Source organism: Procambarus clarkii, chromosome 24 (assembly GCF_040958095.1).
Source record: "Procambarus clarkii isolate CNS0578487 chromosome 24, FALCON_Pclarkii_2.0, whole genome shotgun sequence".
Lineage (NCBI taxonomy): Eukaryota > Metazoa > Arthropoda > Malacostraca > Decapoda > Cambaridae > Procambarus > Procambarus clarkii.
Genome location: NC_091173.1, coordinates 6974115 through 6994939, shown reverse-complemented (window position 1 = coordinate 6994939; position 20825 = coordinate 6974115). Strand labels below are relative to the sequence as shown.

General features: G+C 37.7%; 1 protein-coding gene across 4 annotated transcripts in view; it reads right to left on the bottom strand.

Moving 5' to 3' along the window:
- DNAlig3 (DNA ligase 3) overlaps window positions 1–13464 on the bottom strand; it is a 48809-nt gene extending 35345 nt beyond the window's left edge. Inside the window, exons 1-9 of one of the 4 annotated variants that reach the window (XR_011229508.1) lie at window positions 13152–13456; window positions 11777–12133; window positions 10452–10658; window positions 9943–10149; window positions 8236–8412; window positions 6377–6483; window positions 3931–4142; window positions 1967–2044; window positions 680–827 (exon numbers count right to left, since the gene is read on the bottom strand). Coding sequence is in view for 3 of the 4 variants with exons in the window: in XM_045747960.2 (XP_045603916.2) it covers window positions 680–827; window positions 1967–2044; window positions 3931–4142; window positions 6377–6483; window positions 8236–8412; window positions 9943–10149; window positions 10452–10658; window positions 11777–12122 (1482 nt within the window). In the remaining variant the exon portion in view is untranslated. Of the gene's footprint in view, window positions 1–679; window positions 828–1966; window positions 2045–3930; window positions 4143–6376; window positions 6484–8235; window positions 8413–9942; window positions 10150–10451; window positions 10659–11776; window positions 12134–13151 lie in introns of all 4 variants that reach the window. The other 3 variants (XM_045747960.2, XM_045747959.2, XM_045747961.2) reach the window with 3 other exon arrangements.
- Between the last annotated feature and the right edge of the window lie 7361 nt (window positions 13465–20825).

Below are 20825 nucleotides of genomic sequence, written 5' to 3'. Positions count from 1 at the left end.
CAAGTCTCATTTTCTTCTTTATATATTGTAAGAAATTTATTCCTGAGGTCGGAAAAAATATAAACAAATATAAATTATTTTAGTTTGGCCGTAATGAGTTTAAGAAATGTCAAAAAAGTCTAAATCTGAAAAATTACTTTCCAGTATACTATCTGTAATAGATTTCTCTCCCAATCACAAATATCGGATATCGGGTATTATGATAAAGATGATGAAAGATTCATGGTAAAATTAATTTCAGTTTCACACACAATATCACATGACTGGGCCTGTGATACTGGGTCAACCACTACCTGCTGCTGACACTGAGCAATAGTTTGTCAGAAAAAGTACAGTTCAAGTCTGTACAGAAAGTTAACTAACAATTAACATGTAAATAATGATTATACAATTAAGTTCATCACCCTTAATGATTTGTTTTATCAATAATAATAAAATGTTAATTAAATATTAAATAAACTTAACAGTAGTAGAGACCTGTTGAGGTACTTTAAGTGCAGTGAATGATAATTAAATGTGAATTTGAACATTAACAACACAAGACCAAAACAAAAAACAGAATGAAAACACTTCAGATGCTGGAAATAAGGACAAAATTCATTACACTTTTAAGGTTGTTGCAAGAAGAAATAAATGATATAAGAAAAAGAAACCAGCCTCCAACCACTTTATAACTCACCAACATAGGAAGGACTGGAGTCATAACTTGGGCCGTCATTTGAAGGTTGACGCCAGAACTGCCCACAGCAAGAATTTGGTCCATTACTGAATCTATGTTACGTGTTGTTTGGAACGCTTCATAAGCACCAGGACGAACAGCATCTAATCTGCAAAGGTAAAAAGTTGACTGAAGGCAAAATAAGAAAAGTTATTTTCAATCATTAAAATATTTTTCCACAATCAAACCTTGTCATACAATAAAACCTGTACATAATTAGCAAGCTCATATCACATGGGCTCATTCTCATGATGATTCTGATTTCCCAGCCTCCTACACAACCACTACCACAGTAAAAACAACCACTACAAACAGCAAAACAAAAATGTTTTAATTTCCAACAATGTATAATTCTTTTTGTCAGGGGGGCAGGAAGCCTGTATGCTCTTAGGCTTTTCAGGCTTAGGCCAACTACTGATATTCCTCAGGATGCAACATACAACACTTGCCCAACTCCAGGATATCTATTTAGTGCTAGGTGAACAGAGGCCTCAGATGAAAAGAAATGTGCCCAACCATGTCTATCAGGCTCGGGTATTGAGCCAGGGGTCCCTTGAATGTAAGATGAGGACGAAGACTACTGTGCCTGGTTGATACCTGGTTGATGGGGTTCTGGGAGTTCTTCTACTCCCCAAGCCCGGCCCGAGGCCAGGCTTGACTTGTGAGAGTTTGGTCCAGTAGGCTGTTGCTTGGAGCGGCCCGCAGGCCCACATACCCACCACAGCCCGGTTGGTCCGGCACTCCTTGGAGGAATAAATCTAAGTTTCCTCTTGAAGATGTCCACGGTTGTTCCGGCAATATTTCTTATGCTTGCTGGGAGGACATTGAACAACCCAGGACCTATGCCACAGGACCTATATGTGCTGAATGAGTGCAAATGTTCCATATATCCTCCACTCATAAACAAATGATTATAAACCAAAAAGATTGAGTTGTTCTGCTAAGATTTAGAGGCACCCTTCCAATTTATGACCTCTTGCTCTTGAAGTTGCAGATTTCAGTTACATTAGCACCCAGCTTCCTTACACACATGCATATAGGATATAAACACCTGCCCATCATCTTGAAGAATATAGTGACAATAGTTACTGAGAATAGACTAAGTAATGTCTAACTTGTGTGGAGAAATCCACCATATCATTTGTTTTACCACAAAATTTGAGAACTTAATGAAAATAAATATATACTAAGACAAAATTATTGCTTCTCTGTAATAATAAGCAACGTCAATCAGTGAATTGTACTTACACATGTTTTGCTCCTGCATTGATCCGCAAATCTGCTTTTATCAAACGCACAATCATCTTTAAATCGTTACCAGTACTTCTGTAATTTATTGAGAATTAAAATATAAAACATTAATAATGGCAAATTTAATAAATTGCTTTTGTAAATATGGTATTGTATAATCAAGTTCAATCATATAAAATGTCAAATAATTAGGACTTTGGATATTAAAACAAAAAATTTAAGAATCAAATGCTCGGTGATAAAAAGAAATTAATTTTGAACATAATTATAGAACATTTCTAATTATACGAATAGGCTAACCAAATAGATTTATGAAATTACAAGCACTGCACACACAATGTGAAGTAAAGAACAAGTGATGAGCAAGACAACACGTCAGGAGCTGCATGATACAAGCATTCCGATGAACGAGCTAGCTGCATGCTATCCGCCCTTTATGGTCAATCACATATCTGAAGGTCAGGTTCCCAACAGGTAACAATGACCAAGGTGAAGTATGAAGTATGGATGCAGCCAATTATCCAGCATGTAACTGTGCAACATATGCATTACAGCAGCAATACAATTTATAAAAATAAGGAACCAAGTTTATGAAAAGCTTTGTCTCTGCAGGACACTCAGTTGCGTTCTAAATTAAGACTTTTCCAAGTCCACTGGATAGGATCATGAACAATCAGGAAGGGGAACATTCTTTACCACTGCCTCTGGGAATCTTTCATATACCCTTACAAGATCATGATGATGACTGGGAGGCAATGGAAACTTTCACTCCAGCCTGGAATGCCACCAGAAAGTTCATTAATGATATATTTAAGCCCTTGCAAGCCCCCCTTCCCCTTTGCCATTACAAATAATAGCCAAAGTAAAACTATCTCACAGTTAGCCAGTCTAGAAAACCTTCCCCAACTACCACCAGGTGGCACCACAAGACCCAATGCAGTAGGGTTCAATGACCCGTGCCACTCTACAATTCTCCTGGTACAAAGAAAACTAAGTTCGGGAAAGCAGAGCTGCAAAGGAGGGAATGGGAGAATCTGAGTGTCCTGTTAAGAAATGAGATTTATGTTAAAGCTCAGATCCTTTTTTCTGGTTATCTCACTCACTTGCATCCTAGAGCAAGAGTTGGAGCAAAAGTAAAAAATATTGTAAAGAACAAAATGGGCAACTCGCCTGTACAAACTCCTGCTAGAAGAAGAGGTGGTCATTTGGAGGATAGCTGATCAATTACAACACACAAACAGCACAAGCAGGAAAATTTAGAGAGGTACTGTGCCACAAAAGTGTGACTAGACTTCTTGAACCCCAGAGCTTTGATGCTGTAACAAGCATGAGAATGACTTCAGTGAGGCAAACTTCCACAGATCATGTGCATGAGAACATGATCTGTGTTCACATATGACTGACAGCTTGACCACTCTGCAAAGCAGCTGGGAAATCAAGGATCAAGGACGATGGACTCTACTTACATCTGCCAAGGAGCCCAGAGATAATAACACAATCTCCCAACTGGACAGAACGTGATAACCATAAGGACAAACGGGGCCCGAACCAGATAGACCCTTTCATACAGAACTTGTTAGATATTTGGCCAAGACAAAAGTGTGAAGATGAAAATGCACAAAGGCACCTTCATACAAAAGAGATGAAGCTGGGAACGAAGAGCATGAAGCTTGCAGACCTGAATGCCTATTGCAAGGGCCAGCAGAAACCTGCCCTCAAGCAACCTATAAAAAAGACTATGTGGGCTCTAGTGATGCATGGGAAGGAATGTTGCTGAAGACAACTAAATTTTAAAAAGGGAGGACTAGGGAGAATCAATAATAAACAAAAATACACTAATAAAAATTAATCAAATTTAAGACAATTTAAATGTAATAAAATAAAAAATGATTTCAAAATAAAAATAATTAATGGATTAAATGCAATTAAATGAGTTTGAAATTATCACAGCCTTAACTAACTTTTTGGCAATCTTCTTTAAAATAATAGACTGTTCTTCTTCTCGTGTTTTTCCTGTGAGTTCCTCTAATAGTTCATCAACTTCGTGTATAGTCAAAATACTTTTTTTAATAGGAGGAAGCGCCTTGGATTCTTCAAAAAATTTGCGAATAGTTTCTGCCACATCACCTTGCTCCAAGTCTTCAATCATTTCCTCCAAATTAGTGTTGAACAGCTGAAATTAGTAAAGGGGGTTAAGTTTTCTAAATACCATAAGAATAGTAGATACTGCAGGAGGAAAAGCCAATGGAAGACAGCTCCTATTTATATGCAATAAAACTTGCTTACATCTAACCTTAGCCTGAAACAATCCAATCATGAGAAAATCAGAAGGAGCTACGAGGAGGTTTCCAACCTGCACCCAAGCGCACGCCTTAGACCACCTAACCACAAAATGATCAAAAGCAATGAAACCTGGCATTAGACTGAATCCTCTAAAGGTTACGAGTTTTCCAATTAAGCCAAGTCAGGATTTCACTCATTGCCGGCATGCCCTTTGGCTGTGGTATAGTAACTCTACCCTCAATGTCTCTCTTCAAATGCACAAAGAAATCAACCACCCTATTTCCAAATCAGTATTTACACAGGTCGTTTCTGAATTTATACTTATCCAATTTGTATTTATTATTTCAAGTTCTACTTTGTATTGATATAATTAACACCTTATAACTATACCTTTAATTAAACCCTTTTATCCATTTGTGTGCCTCAATCATGTTGCGTTTTATTCCTCACATTTCAAGATAATGTAAAGTTATCTTTCTTAATTTCTCTTCACAAGGGAGGTTTCCCATGCCTGGACTTAACTTTGCCATCTAACTCTATATACATTCAAATGAATTTAGGCCCATTCTATACTACAGTGGCCAAAACTGAACAGAATAATCTAAATGGGACCTAACATGGGCAAGATACAGTAAAGCTGAAGAGTAACACTAGATATGTTATTACTAACATTAGATATGTTATTACTGTACTAACATTTCTAGATATAAATCCTATTATCCTATTTGCCATATTTCAAACAATTATACAGTGCATTGATTTTTCAGCTCAAGATTCCTACTACAGTAATCATGAATTACAGATATTATTCACATTCAGATTTGGCAATTTCAACATTATCTATCTGATATCTGGTAACTCAATTATCATTACCTAAAATTAGAATCCTTTATTCGTCAACATTAAAATGTGCTAGCTAATATTTCATCCTTTTAAAAGTCAATTTAAGTAGTTTTGTATAGATTTTGGAGTTTTCCTGTGAATTCACTAATTCACCTAATAATCTACCTTCCTAATAAGTCTTTTGAGAGGTACATTGTTGAAGACTTTTGCTAAAATCAAGGTGCAGAATGTTGCTATTCTTTCCACTATTAAATGCTTTACATATGCTGTAAAAGAATGAGTAAATTTGTTAAAAACAAGTTTCCCATAATAAAACCATACTGTGAATCCTTTATTACCCTCCACAATTCCAGTACTGTGCTCTACTTGACTTAAGATATATTAAATATATATAAGACAAAAGCTCACTATGTTCATCTTTACATTTTTTAAGGACCCCAGCAAGTATTTTGTCTGGTCCTAGGGATTTGTTCAGCCTAAAATAACAATTAGATTTGTATAAAAACTTTATCCAGGGTAACAGCTAAACTAATCAACTTGTCCACTTCACCAGCTAGTAATATTTTGGGGTATTTGGTAAAATGTCAAATCTGATTTCAGTAAAAACAAAATTCTTATTTAGAATACAACCACTTTCTTGTATCAATGTCAGTATCAATTAATTTACCCGTCTCATTAATTCAATAGTCCAGTCTTCTCTCTAATCTTTATTTGATATGTCTGAAAGAACTCTTTAGAATTTGTATTGTCTACTCTGCTACATGCATTTATATAATTTCTTTTGGCTCTTCTTTTTCTTGTCCCATTTTGTAGATTAATACTTAAATTTCATTCGTAAATATAAAACACACACACTCAAATTCCTAATTTACATGCACCTGATCTAGACAATCATGTACAGTACTTTACACTTGATTAAATATGTGCTCTTGATATGTTACACTTGATTAAATATGTACTGTGCTCTGATATTGACATGCAGCAACTAATGATCTCAAAGGCATAGGTGTGTGATTTCTGTATGCATTTAATTGCACTATTTAGTATGTGTACTTGTGAACAAGATAATTAGTTCAAACCACACTCTACTGTATCTGAATTCATGAATGAATGGATGTGTTCACAAACTTCTCAACTGCACTAGTTCAGTCTGGCTAGAACTTATGTACACAACATTTACATATACTCTACTATACCATAAAGTTCAAACCTATACTTTGAACCACTCTAACCTGGTTACCCAACTATAGCTTAACTCAAACAAAATATATCCAAGCTTACCTGTGAAAAAAGTTTAACAAGTTGCTTAGACTGCAGGTTATAAACTCGTTTGACCACTCCTGGGAGAAGTAGCTTCACCCATAGTCTTAGGTCACCCTCAAATCCAGCTGATCAGAAAGAAAACTATTTAACACGTGTTTGACTAAAATTATTAATAGAATAATGTTGCTCCAAAAATAGTCTTCGATAAAAATTAAGGAAGGAGCAGAACAGCTTTAAAATACATACAGGCCTTAAATTTAAGTCATTCATTTGTTATTGTTAACTCAGGGGGTGGAGAGGCAACAACCCGGAAAATAATATTTAGCGGTAGGAAACAGGTCTTGTTGACAGATGTTTGTTAAAAGTGTGATAACATTTGATACTTTTACACACCTCACAAGAAGCCCTGTACACCTAGTCATATGAAGTTGTGGAGCACTGTTGTATATATGATTTGTTGGAGCATTGTGTGATGGTCTGTGTGCTACCAAGTTGTAAAACTATGATGAATGAAAGCAACATTTTTCAATATCTTCAACTTTCATTTCTTTCAGTGATTTCTTATCTACATTGCTACATTGTTCAAATGCCTGAGCTCCACCCCATTGAAGTAGGAAATGGGCTAATGATCGTGTAAATGTGAGTATGTATATTTTGATGTAAGCACACATTATATGCTGGTGAATCATTCAAAATGCATATGATTTACAGTTGTGCAGATAACCATTATAAAATCATGTTCCCTGATGATATGATGCAGGTAGCTGAATAACAACTATTGATGACTTGTACAAGCAGAAAACCAATGAAAAAACATTCAGTGATGACTTTTGAAAAGAAAATAGAATGAGAAAAGGTGTCAAGTGGTATACCGAGATGCATTTTGTGTGCCGAAGTGAGCAAGAATATGCTTTCAAATATTATTAAGGCTAAAGCTACTGTATTTGACTAATTTCCCTTGAAGAGAAAGTCATAAAGTAATATGTAATAAAGAGGCAGCGAGTAAAGATAAGGTGCTGCGTGGGAGTGGTAGAGGCAGAAGATGAAGCAGCCGGTGGCAGGCTGGCCGCTCATGGAGAAAACCAGCATAATTTACATCACTGAAAATTCCTAAACAGTATTTGTATACTGATGGATGGCACACTACCTTCAAAAATGTTCTTCACTTTTCTAAGTAGATCAGAACTTGTCATACTGGAGCATACAACAAAAATAATTATAAATTTTTGTCTATTAATTATTGATTTTCTTAAGATTTTCTGGATGAACAAATTTTCTGGGCACAACAGGTTATCTATCCAGTCTTGGTCCCGAGGCATCTCGAAAGCCTGTGACTTTCTCTATCAACAATGGGAGTAATACTGTAGTTGTTGTCCACAAAAGTCCCATTACTAACTTTAACAGGGTAGGAAAGCACTTGCACAAAGGTAGGAGAGCAATAAAGAACACCCATCCATTTAAATTCTTTCCTTCATAACATCATCAGTGACAACCAGCGCAGCCACACTTCTGCAAATTATCTACAACACCATTTAATTAAACACAGTGTAGCGTGCTCCTCATAAGTTGTCATGTCCCTCTTAACAAACTTATTCCACTAAGATTTGCTCCCAACTACATCTCATATAATATTACCACAACCCACACAACCTCAGGCACTCATCTTTTATGTCTATCTTCTTGACCTTTCTTCCTTCCTATCTTCCTTCTCTCAAATCTCTCTCTGCCCAGTTAATCATCGATGAATTCAATAAAGTGATTAGTACATTCTTCAAATTTTACTCAAATGCATTCTCTTCACCATTCAGTCAACATTATTATGCTAACTTAGCAATGTTAGGCCTAAGCTGATTTAACAAAAATAACATGCAACTTACTTTTACTTGTGCCATTTTTTAAAAAGTTTGACATTATTTCAGTTTTGCTCAAATAGCTTGGTTCCTCAGCAACACTTGCACATATCCGACGAAATTCCCTAAAAGAGTTGTCTTTATGATTTCGGTCCATGCCTGGGTCAGTTCTTGAAGGAGGTGCAGATTTTGAAATGTCATGACCTGTAACAGTGGATCCTCTAAATGTTTTATGCAACATATATTTTATAGTACTCGTGCATGACCTGTATTTCTCTCCACTTTCCTCTATTTCCCCATCCCACTCTCTCTCTCATTTGTTCTCTTTAATTCTATTAAACCAGAAGGATGGGCAGCAGATGGTGTGGGAGGAACAAATAGACATGAGGAAGAGTGTACTGATTAAATAACAAATAATTTGTTTTGTTGGAGACAGTCAAACTCCTGGATACCTATTCAATGCTAAGTTTACAGAGACATTAGGGGTAAGGAAACATGCCCAACCATTTCTGTCCCACACGATAATTGAACCCGGGATCCCCAATGGTGGGTCGAGAATGAAGCTAACTGTTCTACAAGACCCCTGAAATGTTACGATGCAGCATGGTTTTAGTTTCTCATAGTCTGGCGCAAGAAGCCTGTTAGGTTTATGCAAGTCCCCTTATACCAACTATGGACCTTCTCCAGGATGCAACCTACAATAACTGTTGAACTCCTACATATCTATTTACTGTTACATAAACTGTGGCATCAGGTGAAAGGAAACATTGCCCAAATGCTTCTGTCCTGTCATAGGAATTGAGCCTGGGACCAATCAGCTGTGATCCAACTGTGATCCACAATCAATATGTATACAGTAATTTGCTCATAATTCTTTTAGGGCTTTGCATGTTCATAGTCACTTCTCATTTTCTCAGTCTTGAAAAAACTCTGTGGCTCCAGTGTTGTGTGTTATCCTGCCTGACTCTGCATGATCATCTTTATCTACAGTACATGACAGTTCACACCTTAAGAAGCAGCAGAATGATCTTCTCAAGTGATGCTTGAATAAACTTGAATCTAAACAAAATATGAAGTTTTATGTATTTATGTAATATTAAAATTTAAAGTTTATTAAGACAAATGAGGTTGAAAATGTGTTTAGCTCCCCTATTACTTATGTTGAGGAAAATTAATAAAATTAAAAAACTATTAAAAAAAGGGTTACCCCCTGGCTCTTTTTTTCTAATGACCAGGAGAATTCTCATTTCTTTTGGAAATGAGTCATATTTATCTTGGCCCTACTATCACAGAATGAAGGATTGTATAACTGAACTTTTATTCATGGTAGAGCTTTATGCTTTGTACATTGAAAAAATTATCCATATTGTTTAGATCAATATTTTCCAATCTTGTAAAAATTGATGTACAGTACTGAAATGTATACTGAAAGTAAAAAAGTGTCAGCATTCAGAGAAACATAATATAACTTTTTTAAACCACCAAAAGCTAGAAAATTATAGATGTTCTAATTAAAATTCAGAGAAACTCTGAGTGCACTTCATAAGATAAAATACTGAAAAAACAAATAGCATATACTGTACTGTAGTTTAAAATAATCTTCATTCAAGCAGTTATAATGTTCTTGACATGTGCCTGTCCCCCCCAGCCTCTTCACAAAACACTGACACCAATGTAGAGTTCTTACAAGTATTTCCCAAACTTTCCTTACACTGAACCAATCAATGTACTAACCTCCTGCTGCACGGTTCACCTTCAAATTCTTCTGAGTTGCTGCAGGGTTAGGCACTTGTTTGTTTTGTGGAGTTTGCTTATTAGGTGTAGCCTTTTGAGGAGTTTGTTTGGTAGGTGTGGCTTTTTGAGGAGTTTGTTTGGTAGGTGTGGCTTTTTGTGCTTGTTTCTTAGGGGTGGTCTTTTTTTGAGATATATTATTCTGAAGATCTGAAACAAGTACACTTATTTAGTACACAGCATTTTTTGTTGCATTTTATTCTCACCACAAAATATCAGGATACTGTATGGAATAAGCAACATTATTATTACAGCTTGACATAATACAGTACTGTATTGGCTTATGTAATTCTGTATTTATAGAATTATGCACAAAACTCTAGAATAATATTCTTGTCATCTCCATTTTCCTGATAAGCAAGTCTATAAGGCCTAGTGTATTTACATGCCTACTACTGTATTCCTAAAATATGAGAAAAGACATTCGGGAATTATATTAAAATCTTACACACCATCAATTAAGGCTCTTATCTTTTTCTGATCATCATCTTCCAAGGTTTCCCAGCCTTCAATATCTTCCACAGGATCCTCTATCTTCTTTGTGGTGGCTCGAGCACGCTTGAACATATCAAATAAGCAGTCCACATGATACCACTGCTTCATTTCTCCCCCAGATTCAGAAAATGGATTCGGAACAATCTTGCCAATGCGAATAATCCCTAGTCAAATAAAATAAGATAACAGCATTAGAAAGTAGCAACTGCTTTCGTTATGCTAATATCAAATATTGTTCCAAACATATATGTATATCTTAGGGGGATAAAGGTAATGCACATTATTTATAAAAATACTATTTAACACAAACAAATGCAAACTAAAATGCTAAGCATAATGAGGAGCATTAAATAGGTTACAAATTCTAAATGTATATACTAACCACGTAACTCTTATCCCATGTATGCAGACGACGAGCCACAATAACGTGGCTGAAGATATGATGACCAAAGCACACATCAAGAAATGAGATGAGTAAACAGCACCAAGTCATCATTTCACCACTTTCGGATGTGAGGTTTGGTCATCACTATCACATGTATTCTACATAAATAAAGATGCTTCAATTTACAAGGTCTACTTTAGGGTTGCCCTTATTTGTCTGGTAACTTGCTCCAAAAATCCAAGCATTGAATATAATTAAATGCCCTCTTCTAGTGGGGCCCTAAATAACTTCCTGAGTTAAGTAATAGTTCAGCAATGTCCTAGGGAGATGTACCAGGCCTCCAAGATATACTGTTGCCTACTGGAACCCAGGACCAGTTGGAAACAGGAGCAGATGAGTTTGAATGGACAGTTAAATACATATCGGTCAACTTCCTCTGCAACCGAGAATTAATTACATCTGATGTTTATTAGTTTTCATTATATTATACCATATATTGTTTTATTGTTGCAAATAATTAAACAATTTTTGGACATAATCTTACACCAAAAGTGCTTTAAAGTTTGTATCTGAACAGACTCCTTGCATGGCATCCAGTTTTCTAGTGCACTGATTTCCATTCAAGTGGGATTCATGTAACTCCACTGGTTTAACTATCCCCAGCCACTTACACAAAAGTCTTATGATTCTCCTGCCACTTGATGACTAAATGGCAGGAGAATCAGAACCCGGGGAAGGTTCAGGGATGCTGCTTTTCTATGGTGTCTCAGCCACTTTCTCTGCTCACTCATGATGTCCCAGTCACTGCCCCTCCTCTAGTGTCCCCTGCTACTTCCCCCCTCCCCCCTCTGCTTCCTAAATAAAGCCTAGAGCTGAACATGAACAAATTATAGTTACCCTTTTCACATTTCTCCTTGCACTTCTTGCATTTTGCTGCACCTCTCTTGTCATATTCTACATAGAATGGGAATGATGACATCCTTGCAATGCCAAAACAATTCCAGTGGAATGAATTATAATAATCCAAAGGTATTGAAACTTTATTTGGGGATGGTAGAGACCTTAATGTTGAACACGATGAGATGTTTGGAAATTTGCAATCAGAGAACAACTTCTTTCTGATAAAACTATGTAAAATTGCAATAGAAACAGGTTCTACAGTGTTCCTGGTCAAAACAACTGGTGTGATGAGCTGTGGCCAAACTCTATGAAATTGACACAATGTCAATCCCTTTTTTATCATTAGCTGAGGACCTGTCAAAGGAGAAAGTTTATAGTTTTAATTTTATTTCATTAAATCGATAAAATTGCCTTACATAATAGGGTTGTTGCAAGATTAGTGATAAGCATTACATTCCCCTGTCCAACCTTTCCTACTGAATATGCAATTTGTCATCCAAAAGTTTAACTTGTCAAGCTAGTGTAACTGTTCTACTTATATTGATAAAACTGTAATTTAAGATATTTTTAACCTCATCCATAGACAAATGAAAATGCACATATGCTGATTAGCATTTTCTTAAATGGCAACATTTGTGGCAGAAAGTAAGGTCTATTACAAAATTATTAAGGAGGTACAGTAATTCTAAGACTGCTGTATATTCTTTGGCAACCACTATTGTTTAGATACAGATATTCTTAATCTCTCTTGAGGGAGAGAAAATTGTGGTGGCATGCCTGCCAAAAGTGCTCTGATAACCCCTAACTAAATATAAACCTATCCTTATTCATATAACTTACTCTAAATTTGTTTAAAATTACCTAATAAGAGCAGTTGAAACCCCATAATTTTATAAAAAAAAAACATCATTGTTTGGAATATGACGTACAGTAGTTCTATATCTACGTTTTTATATCAATAACCAGTTCAAAAACATGATAAATTGACATATTACTCAAAATTACTCAAAAATGATACTAAAATATTCCAAGTTTGTCTGTTGTAGATAATGAACATACTAATTGTAAGGTTGCACTGCCTGCAAGCCTAGCCTTGTCCCAAAATGGAATTGGATAATAGTAAAATATCTTAAAACAGATTACAGGTAAACCACAGGACTAAAGATATACGGTATGTGCTTATCCCATGATCACTGTAACATTAACTTCAGTACTATAATTAAGCTACTGCTATTGTAGCTTAATTAAGATAAATCTGAGGCAAAGGTATAATATTAGAAACCAATACCCCCACTAATAAATGGTTTAGTTTAAAGCTCATTGGGGGTTCAGTTCCTGAAGCCATTATATGATTAACCATTCCACCACTTACCACAGGACGGGTGCGGGGTACACAAGCGGTAGCGAAAAAGAATTACAGAAGCACACAAGTTCTTAAATCAAACCCCAATGGGCGTCTGACACATGGAAGACGCAAAACTCGTCCCCACATAACTCGGGCGGATTTACCGTTCAGCGAAAGGACATCAGATGAATACCATTAAGAACAGCCCTCACAAAATACCAGTCTTCACCTGTGACAAAGAAGTCTTGCGAGTATCAGCTCTGGATCACAAATAATCTCAGAAATTATTTCTCTTTCCCTACATACTGATGCAAGCCGCGCTATCTACTTCACTGTCGGCCGTATAACACAGACTAACTACTCGGTAATTACAGATATAATTAAAGTTTCTACACAAGCAGTTTTCTATGTCAATGAATTTAGTTGTATTAAATATATTAAAGAGGTAATAATAAATTAATTTAATACTATAATAATTATTTACAGGAAAAGCTTTTTACCTTGGTAACGGCACCATAACAAAATGTCCGAAAGTCTTAAAGTTGGCTTTAGTTTTACTTTAATTGGAATATTGATTATTTGATTAATATATGTATTAGTACTCGCAATAAATACAATCGAGCTAAGTAAATTGCCTAACTAAACTTACTTAAGTAGCATAGAATCCAGTTCCTGAACGCCACTCTCTACGGATGGGTATACGAATGACGAGATTGATTTATTTAATATTATTGCGAGAACTAAAATTGAGGCTAAAAATTTATAGCTACTTGTTACAAAGTAATAAACAACTTTCTCTTTTTGAATATATGATTCATCTGTTATGGATGCATAACGTGGAGAAAGTGTTTCAGATCAATATAGATACTGAGTGTATGTGAATTACACCACCTTCGTCCTCCACAACCATCAAACACGATTCAGCTCGTTTAGTGCAGAACTCTTCCCTTCAGTGCTTGCCTTATGGTTTACGATAAACCATACCTCTTAATTATATAAGTAAATGATGTGCTATGACATCAATTGTTTCTTAATATAGTTATAAATACATTCATAAATATACATAAATACATATATACATATATACACACACACACTAAATGTGTCCAAAGAGCCAGCAGAGCTCAACCCCCACAAGAACATATATATATATATATATATATATATATATATATATATATATATATATATATATATATATATATATATATATATATATATATATATATATATATATATATATATATATATATACTGTATATATATGTCGTACCTAGTAGCCAGAACGCACTTCTCAGCCTACTATGCAAGGCCCGATTTGCCTAATAAGCCAATTAGTTTTCATGAATTATTTGTTTTTCGACTACCTAACCTACCTAACCTAACCTAACTTAACTTTTTCGGCTACCTAACCTAACCTAACCTATAAAGATAGGTTAGGTTAGGTTAGGTAGGGTTGGTTAGGTTCGGTCATATATCTACGTTAATTTTAATTCCAATACAAAAAAATTTACCTCATACATAATGAAATGGGTAGCTTTATCATTTCATAAGAAAAAAATTAGAGAAAATATATTAATTCAGGAAAACTTGGCTTATTAGGCAAATCGGGCCTTGCATAGTAGGCTGAGAAGTGCGTTCTGGCTACTAGGTACGACATATATATATATATATATATATATATATATATATATATATATATATATATATATATATATATATATATATATATATATATATATATATATATATTTTATTAAATATGACCGAAAAAGTAAGATTAATAATTCTAACACGAATTTTCTCAATCTTTCGTACATTATGCTTCACTGTTGGAGGTAAATCAAAAATCACTTCTCCAAAATTCATTTTTATTTCTAGTCTGACGCGACACGGGCGCGTTTCGTAAAACTTATTACATTTTCAAAGACTTCACAAATACACAACTGATTAGAACTTGCGTTTCCCTGATTTTATATCTACATTTGAGTGAGGTGGGAAGGGTGATGTGGCATTACATTTGAGTGAGGTGGGAAGGATGATGTGGCATTAGAGGATATTAATAGGGTATTAAAAGTATCAACACAAGACAGAACACGAAACAATGGATATTGAATAGAAGTGTTTGTAGAAAGCCTATTGGTCCATATTTCTTGATGCTTCTATATTGGAGCGGAGTCTTGAGGTGGGTAGAATATAGTTGTGCAATAATTGGCTGTTGATTGCTGGTGTTGACTTCTTGATGTGTAGTGCCTCGCAAACGTCAAGCCGCCTGCTATCGCTGTATCTATCGATGATTTCTGTGTTGTTTACTAGGATTTCTCTGGCGATGGTTTGGTTATGGGAAGAGATTATATGTTCCTTAATGGAGCCCTGTTGTTTATGCATCGTTAAACGCCTAGAAAGAGATGTTGTTGTCTTGCCTATATACTGGGTTTTTTGGAGCTTACAGTCCCCAAGTGGGCATTTGAAGGCATAGACGACGTTAGTCTCTTTTAAAGCGTTCTGTTTCGTGTCTGGAGAGTTTCTCATGAGTAGGCTGGCCGTTTTTCTGGTTTTATAGTAAATCGTCAGTTGTATCCTCTGATTTTTGTCTGTAGGGATAACGTTTCTATTAACAATATCTTTCAGGACCCTTTCCTCTGTTTTATGAGCTGTGGAAAAGAAGTTCCTGTAAAATAGTCTAATAGGGGGTATAGGTGTTGTGTTAGTTGTCTCTTCGGAGGTTGCATGGTTTTTCACTTTCCTTCTTATGATGTCTTCGATGAAACCATTGGAGAAGCCGTTATTGACTAGAACCTGCCTTACCCTACAGAGTTCTTCGTCGACTTGCTTCCATTCTGAGCTGTGGCTGAGAGCACGGTCGACGTATGCGTTAACAACACTCCTCTTGTACCTGTCAGGGCAGTCGCTGTTGGCATTTAGGCACATTCCTATGTTTGTTTCCTTTGTGTAGACTGCAGTGTGGAAACCTCCGCCCTTTTCCATGACTGTTACATCTAGAAAAGGCAGCTTCCCATCCTTTTCCGTCTCGTAAGTGAAACGCAGCACGGAACTCTGCTCAAATGCCTCCTTCAGCTCCTGCAGATGTCTGACATCAGGTACCTGTGTAAAAATGTCGTCAACATACCTGCAGTATATGGCCGGTTTCAAGTTCATGTCGACTAAGACTTTTTGCTCGATGGTACCCATGTAGAAGTTTGCAAACAGGACACCTAGGGGAGAACCCATAGCGACCCCATCTACTTGCTTGTACATATGCCCATCCGGGCTCAAGAAGGGTGCCTCTTTAGTACAAGCTTGGAGTAGTTTCCTCAGAATACTTTCTGGCATGTCAAGAGGAGTACAGGCTGGATCACGATACACTCTGTCGGCTATCATTCCGATTGTCTCGTCCACAGGTACGTTGGTAAACAGCGATTCTACGTCCAACGAGGCTCTTATCCCTGTGGCCCGTGCGCCCCGCAGTAAGTCCACAAATTCCTTTGGAGACTTCAGGCTGAAGGCGCAAGGAACATAAGGAGTCAGCAGGCCGTTGAGTCGCTTTGCCAATCTGTACGTGGGTGTGGGTATCTGGCTAATGATTGGCCGAAGTGGGTTTCCAGGCTTGTGCGTCTTGACATTTCCATACGCATATCCAGGTTTATATTCCCCAATGATCTTTGGCAGGTGGAGTCCGGATTTCTTGGCGTTCACAGTTTCGATCAGTTTGTTGACCTTTGCTTTTAATTCGGCTGTAGTGTCCTTCGTTACCCTTTGGAACTTAGTTTGGTCAGAGAGTATGATGTTCATTTTCGCCAGATATTCGTCTTTTTTAAGAATGACATATATTGGCGACTTGTCACCTCTCCTAACAACTATCTCCTTGTTCTCACGAAGGCTTTTAGCTGCCGCTCTAAGCTCGGGGGACAGTATGGTGCTTCTGTAGTTGCCTCGATTCTTTCCTCCTTCTGCAATAAGTTCTGCTTGTAAGGTATCTTTGGTAGTGACCTTCTTTTGTGTCTCGAGGTCGAATATGTCGTCCAACAGAATTTCCAACTCCACTTTCCGGGCCATTTCACTCGGTCTGGACATAACATGACAGTTTATGCCCAGATTTAGGAGAGTGACTTGGTCCTCAGTGAGGTTAATTCCTGCAAGGTTCAGGAAGCCATCTCTTGGTCGTGGAATTGCCATAGGTCCTCCATATAATGTTGTTAGTTTCTTGATAATCCTTGTTTCAGTGCTGAGGTGATGTTGGTCTGTGAGGATGTCGAGGTGTTGTTCAATGCGGGTACGGCCATAGTATCCGTACCCGCATTGAACAACACCTCGACATCCTCACAGACCAACATCACCTCAGCACTGAAACAAGGATTATCAAGAAACTAACAACATTATATGGAGGACCTATGGCAATTCCACGACCAAGAGATGGCTTCCTGAACCTTGCAGGAATTAACCTCACTGAGGACCAAGTCACTCTCCTAAATCTGGGCATAAACTGTCATGTTATGTCCAGACCGAGTGAAATGGCCCGGAAAGTGGAGTTGGAAATTCTGTTGGACGACATATTCGACCTCGAGACACAAAAGAAGGTCACTACCAAAGATACCTTACAAGCAGAACTTATTGCAGAAGGAGGAAAGAATCGAGGCAACTACAGAAGCACCATACTGTCCCCCGAGCTTAGAGCGGCAGCTAAAAGCCTTCGTGAGAACAAGGAGATAGTTGTTAGGAGAGGTGACAAGTCGCCAATATATGTCATTCTTAAAAAAGACGAATATCTGGCGAAAATGAACATCATACTCTCTGACCAAACTAAGTTCCAAAGGGTAACGAAGGACACTACAGCCGAATTAAAAGCAAAGGTCAACAAACTGATCGAAACTGTGAACGCCAAGAAATCCGGACTCCACCTGCCAAAGATCATTGGGGAATATAAACCTGGATATGCGTATGGAAATGTCAAGACGCACAAGCCTGGAAACCCACTTCGGCCAATCATTAGCCAGATACCCACACCCACGTACAGATTGGCAAAGCGACTCAACGGCCTGCTGACTCCTTATGTTCCTTGCGCCTTCAGCCTGAAGTCTCCAAAGGAATTTGTGGACTTACTGCGGGGCGCACGGGCCACAGGGATAAGAGCCTCGTTGGACGTAGAATCGCTGTTTACCAACGTACCTGTGGACGAGACAATCGGAATGATAGCCGACAGAGTGTATCGTGATCCAGCCTGTACTCCTCTTGACATGCCAGAAAGTATTCTGAGGAAACTACTCCAAGCTTGTACTAAAGAGGCACCCTTCTTGAGCCCGGATGGGCATATGTACAAGCAAGTAGATGGGGTCGCTATGGGTTCTCCCCTAGGTGTCCTGTTTGCAAACTTCTACATGGGTACCATCGAGCAAAAAGTCTTAGTCGACATGAACTTGAAACCGGCCATATACTGCAGGTATGTTGACGACATTTTTACACAGGTACCTGATGTCAGACATCTGCAGGAGCTGAAGGAGGCATTTGAGCAGAGTTCCGTGCTGCGTTTCACTTACGAGACGGAAAAGGATGGGAAGCTGCCTTTTCTAGATGTAACAGTCATGGAAAAGGGCGGAGGTTTCCACACTGCAGTCTACACAAAGGAAACAAACATAGGAATGTGCCTAAATGCCAACAGCGACTGCCCTGACAGGTACAAGAGGAGTGTTGTTAACGCATACGTCGACCGTGCTCTCAGCCACAGCTCAGAATGGAAGCAAGTCGACGAAGAACTCTGTAGGGTAAGGCAGGTTCTAGTCAATAACGGCTTCTCCAATGGTTTCATCGAAGACATCATAAGAAGGAAAGTGAAAAACCATGCAACCTCCGAAGAGACAACTAACACAACACCTATACCCCCTATTAGACTATTTTACAGGAACTTCTTTTCCACAGCTCATAAAACAGAGGAAAGGGTCCTGAAAGATATTGTTAATAGAAACGTTATCCCTACAGACAAAAATCAGAGGATACAACTGACGATTTACTATAAAACCAGAAAAACGGCCAGCCTACTCATGAGAAACTCTCCAGACACGAAACAGAACGCTTTAAAAGAGACTAACGTCGTCTATGCCTTCAAATGCCCACTTGGGGACTGTAAGCTCCAAAAAACCCAGTATATAGGCAAGACAACAACATCTCTTTCTAGGCGTTTAACGATGCATAAACAACAGGGCTCCATTAAGGAACATATAATCTCTTTCCATAACCAAACCATCGCCAGAGAAATCCTAGTAAACAACACAGAAATCATCGATAGATACAGCGATAGCAGGCGGCTTGACGTTTGCGAGGCACTACACATCAAGAAGTCAACACCAGCAATCAACAGCCAATTATTGCACAACTATATTCTACCCACCTCAAGACTCCGCTCCAATATAGAAGCATCAAGAAATATGGACCAATAGGCTTTCTACAAACACTTCTATTCAATATCCATTGTTTCGTGTTCTGTCTTGTGTTGATACTTTTAATACCCTATTAATATCCTCTAATGCCACATCATCCTTCCCACCTCACTCAAATGTAATGCCACATCACCCTTCCCACCTCACTCAAATGTAGATATAAAATCAGGGAAACGCAAGTTCTAATCAGTTGTGTATTTGTGAAGTCTTTGAAAATGTAATAAGTTTTACGAAACGCGCCCGTGTCGCGTCAGACTAGAAATAAAAATGAATTTTGGAGAAGTGATTTTTGATTTACCTCCAACAGTGAAGCATAATGTACGAAAGATTGAGAAAATTCGTGTTAGAATTATTAATCTTACTTTTTCGGTCATATTTAATAAAATATGTCTACAGGAAAGACTGCTACCAAAATATACTAATATATATATATATATATATATATATATATATATATATATATATATATATATATATATATATATATATATAGGGGGTACCACCTCTGGTGCAAGTGTAGGGACCCATAGCCTCGGAGAAGAAAATAAAGAGTACTCAGAGAAGACCTTGTGGATCCTCACTGAACACTTTGATATTTTCTTCTCCTACCACCCCTATTCTTTTGGTATGTGTGTATATTTATCTAACTTTATTTGAAAATGTCATTACACAAAAAAAGTTACAATATTGATTACATGCAGGGTACAAGGCTGCTTATCACAAGTTGAACAGCTCCTCCAGCTCCTCAGATGGCGGGCAGGAACCATGGATGCAGTGAGCATTTCCTCTCTGGATTGCCACACTAAGGCGCTGAAAAAGAAAACTGGCAGCTCTAGGGTCTCTAGTTGTTTCGATTAGCTTAGACCCCAACTCCTTCAAAAAGCTAGCAGCACTTTTACCCCAGGCACCAAGTGTCTCTGAGGCAATGGGGACAAAATTGTAGTGGTGCTCAAGGTCTCTGTATTTACATGACTTGGCCGCTTCCCGGTGATTGGCAGCTCCTCCTGCTTGTGTAGCACTGAAGTCAACATAGGTATTGGCTAAAGTTGAAACGCAAGTGTAGTCCCACACCAACTGTCTACCATTCTTCCAGGGGTTCACCGTGATTCCGTATGGGCGACCGACAGGCTCATCAGAGTTGCGGGACATTAGGTAACGGGGCTCTCTCTCTGCTGGACAACCGGCTGTGGTAAGGCTTCTTTTAATAATGTCATTGACCTCGCCGTGTCTTGCATGCCATCCTCCTGTCCTTTGGCAGAGAAGGCCATGC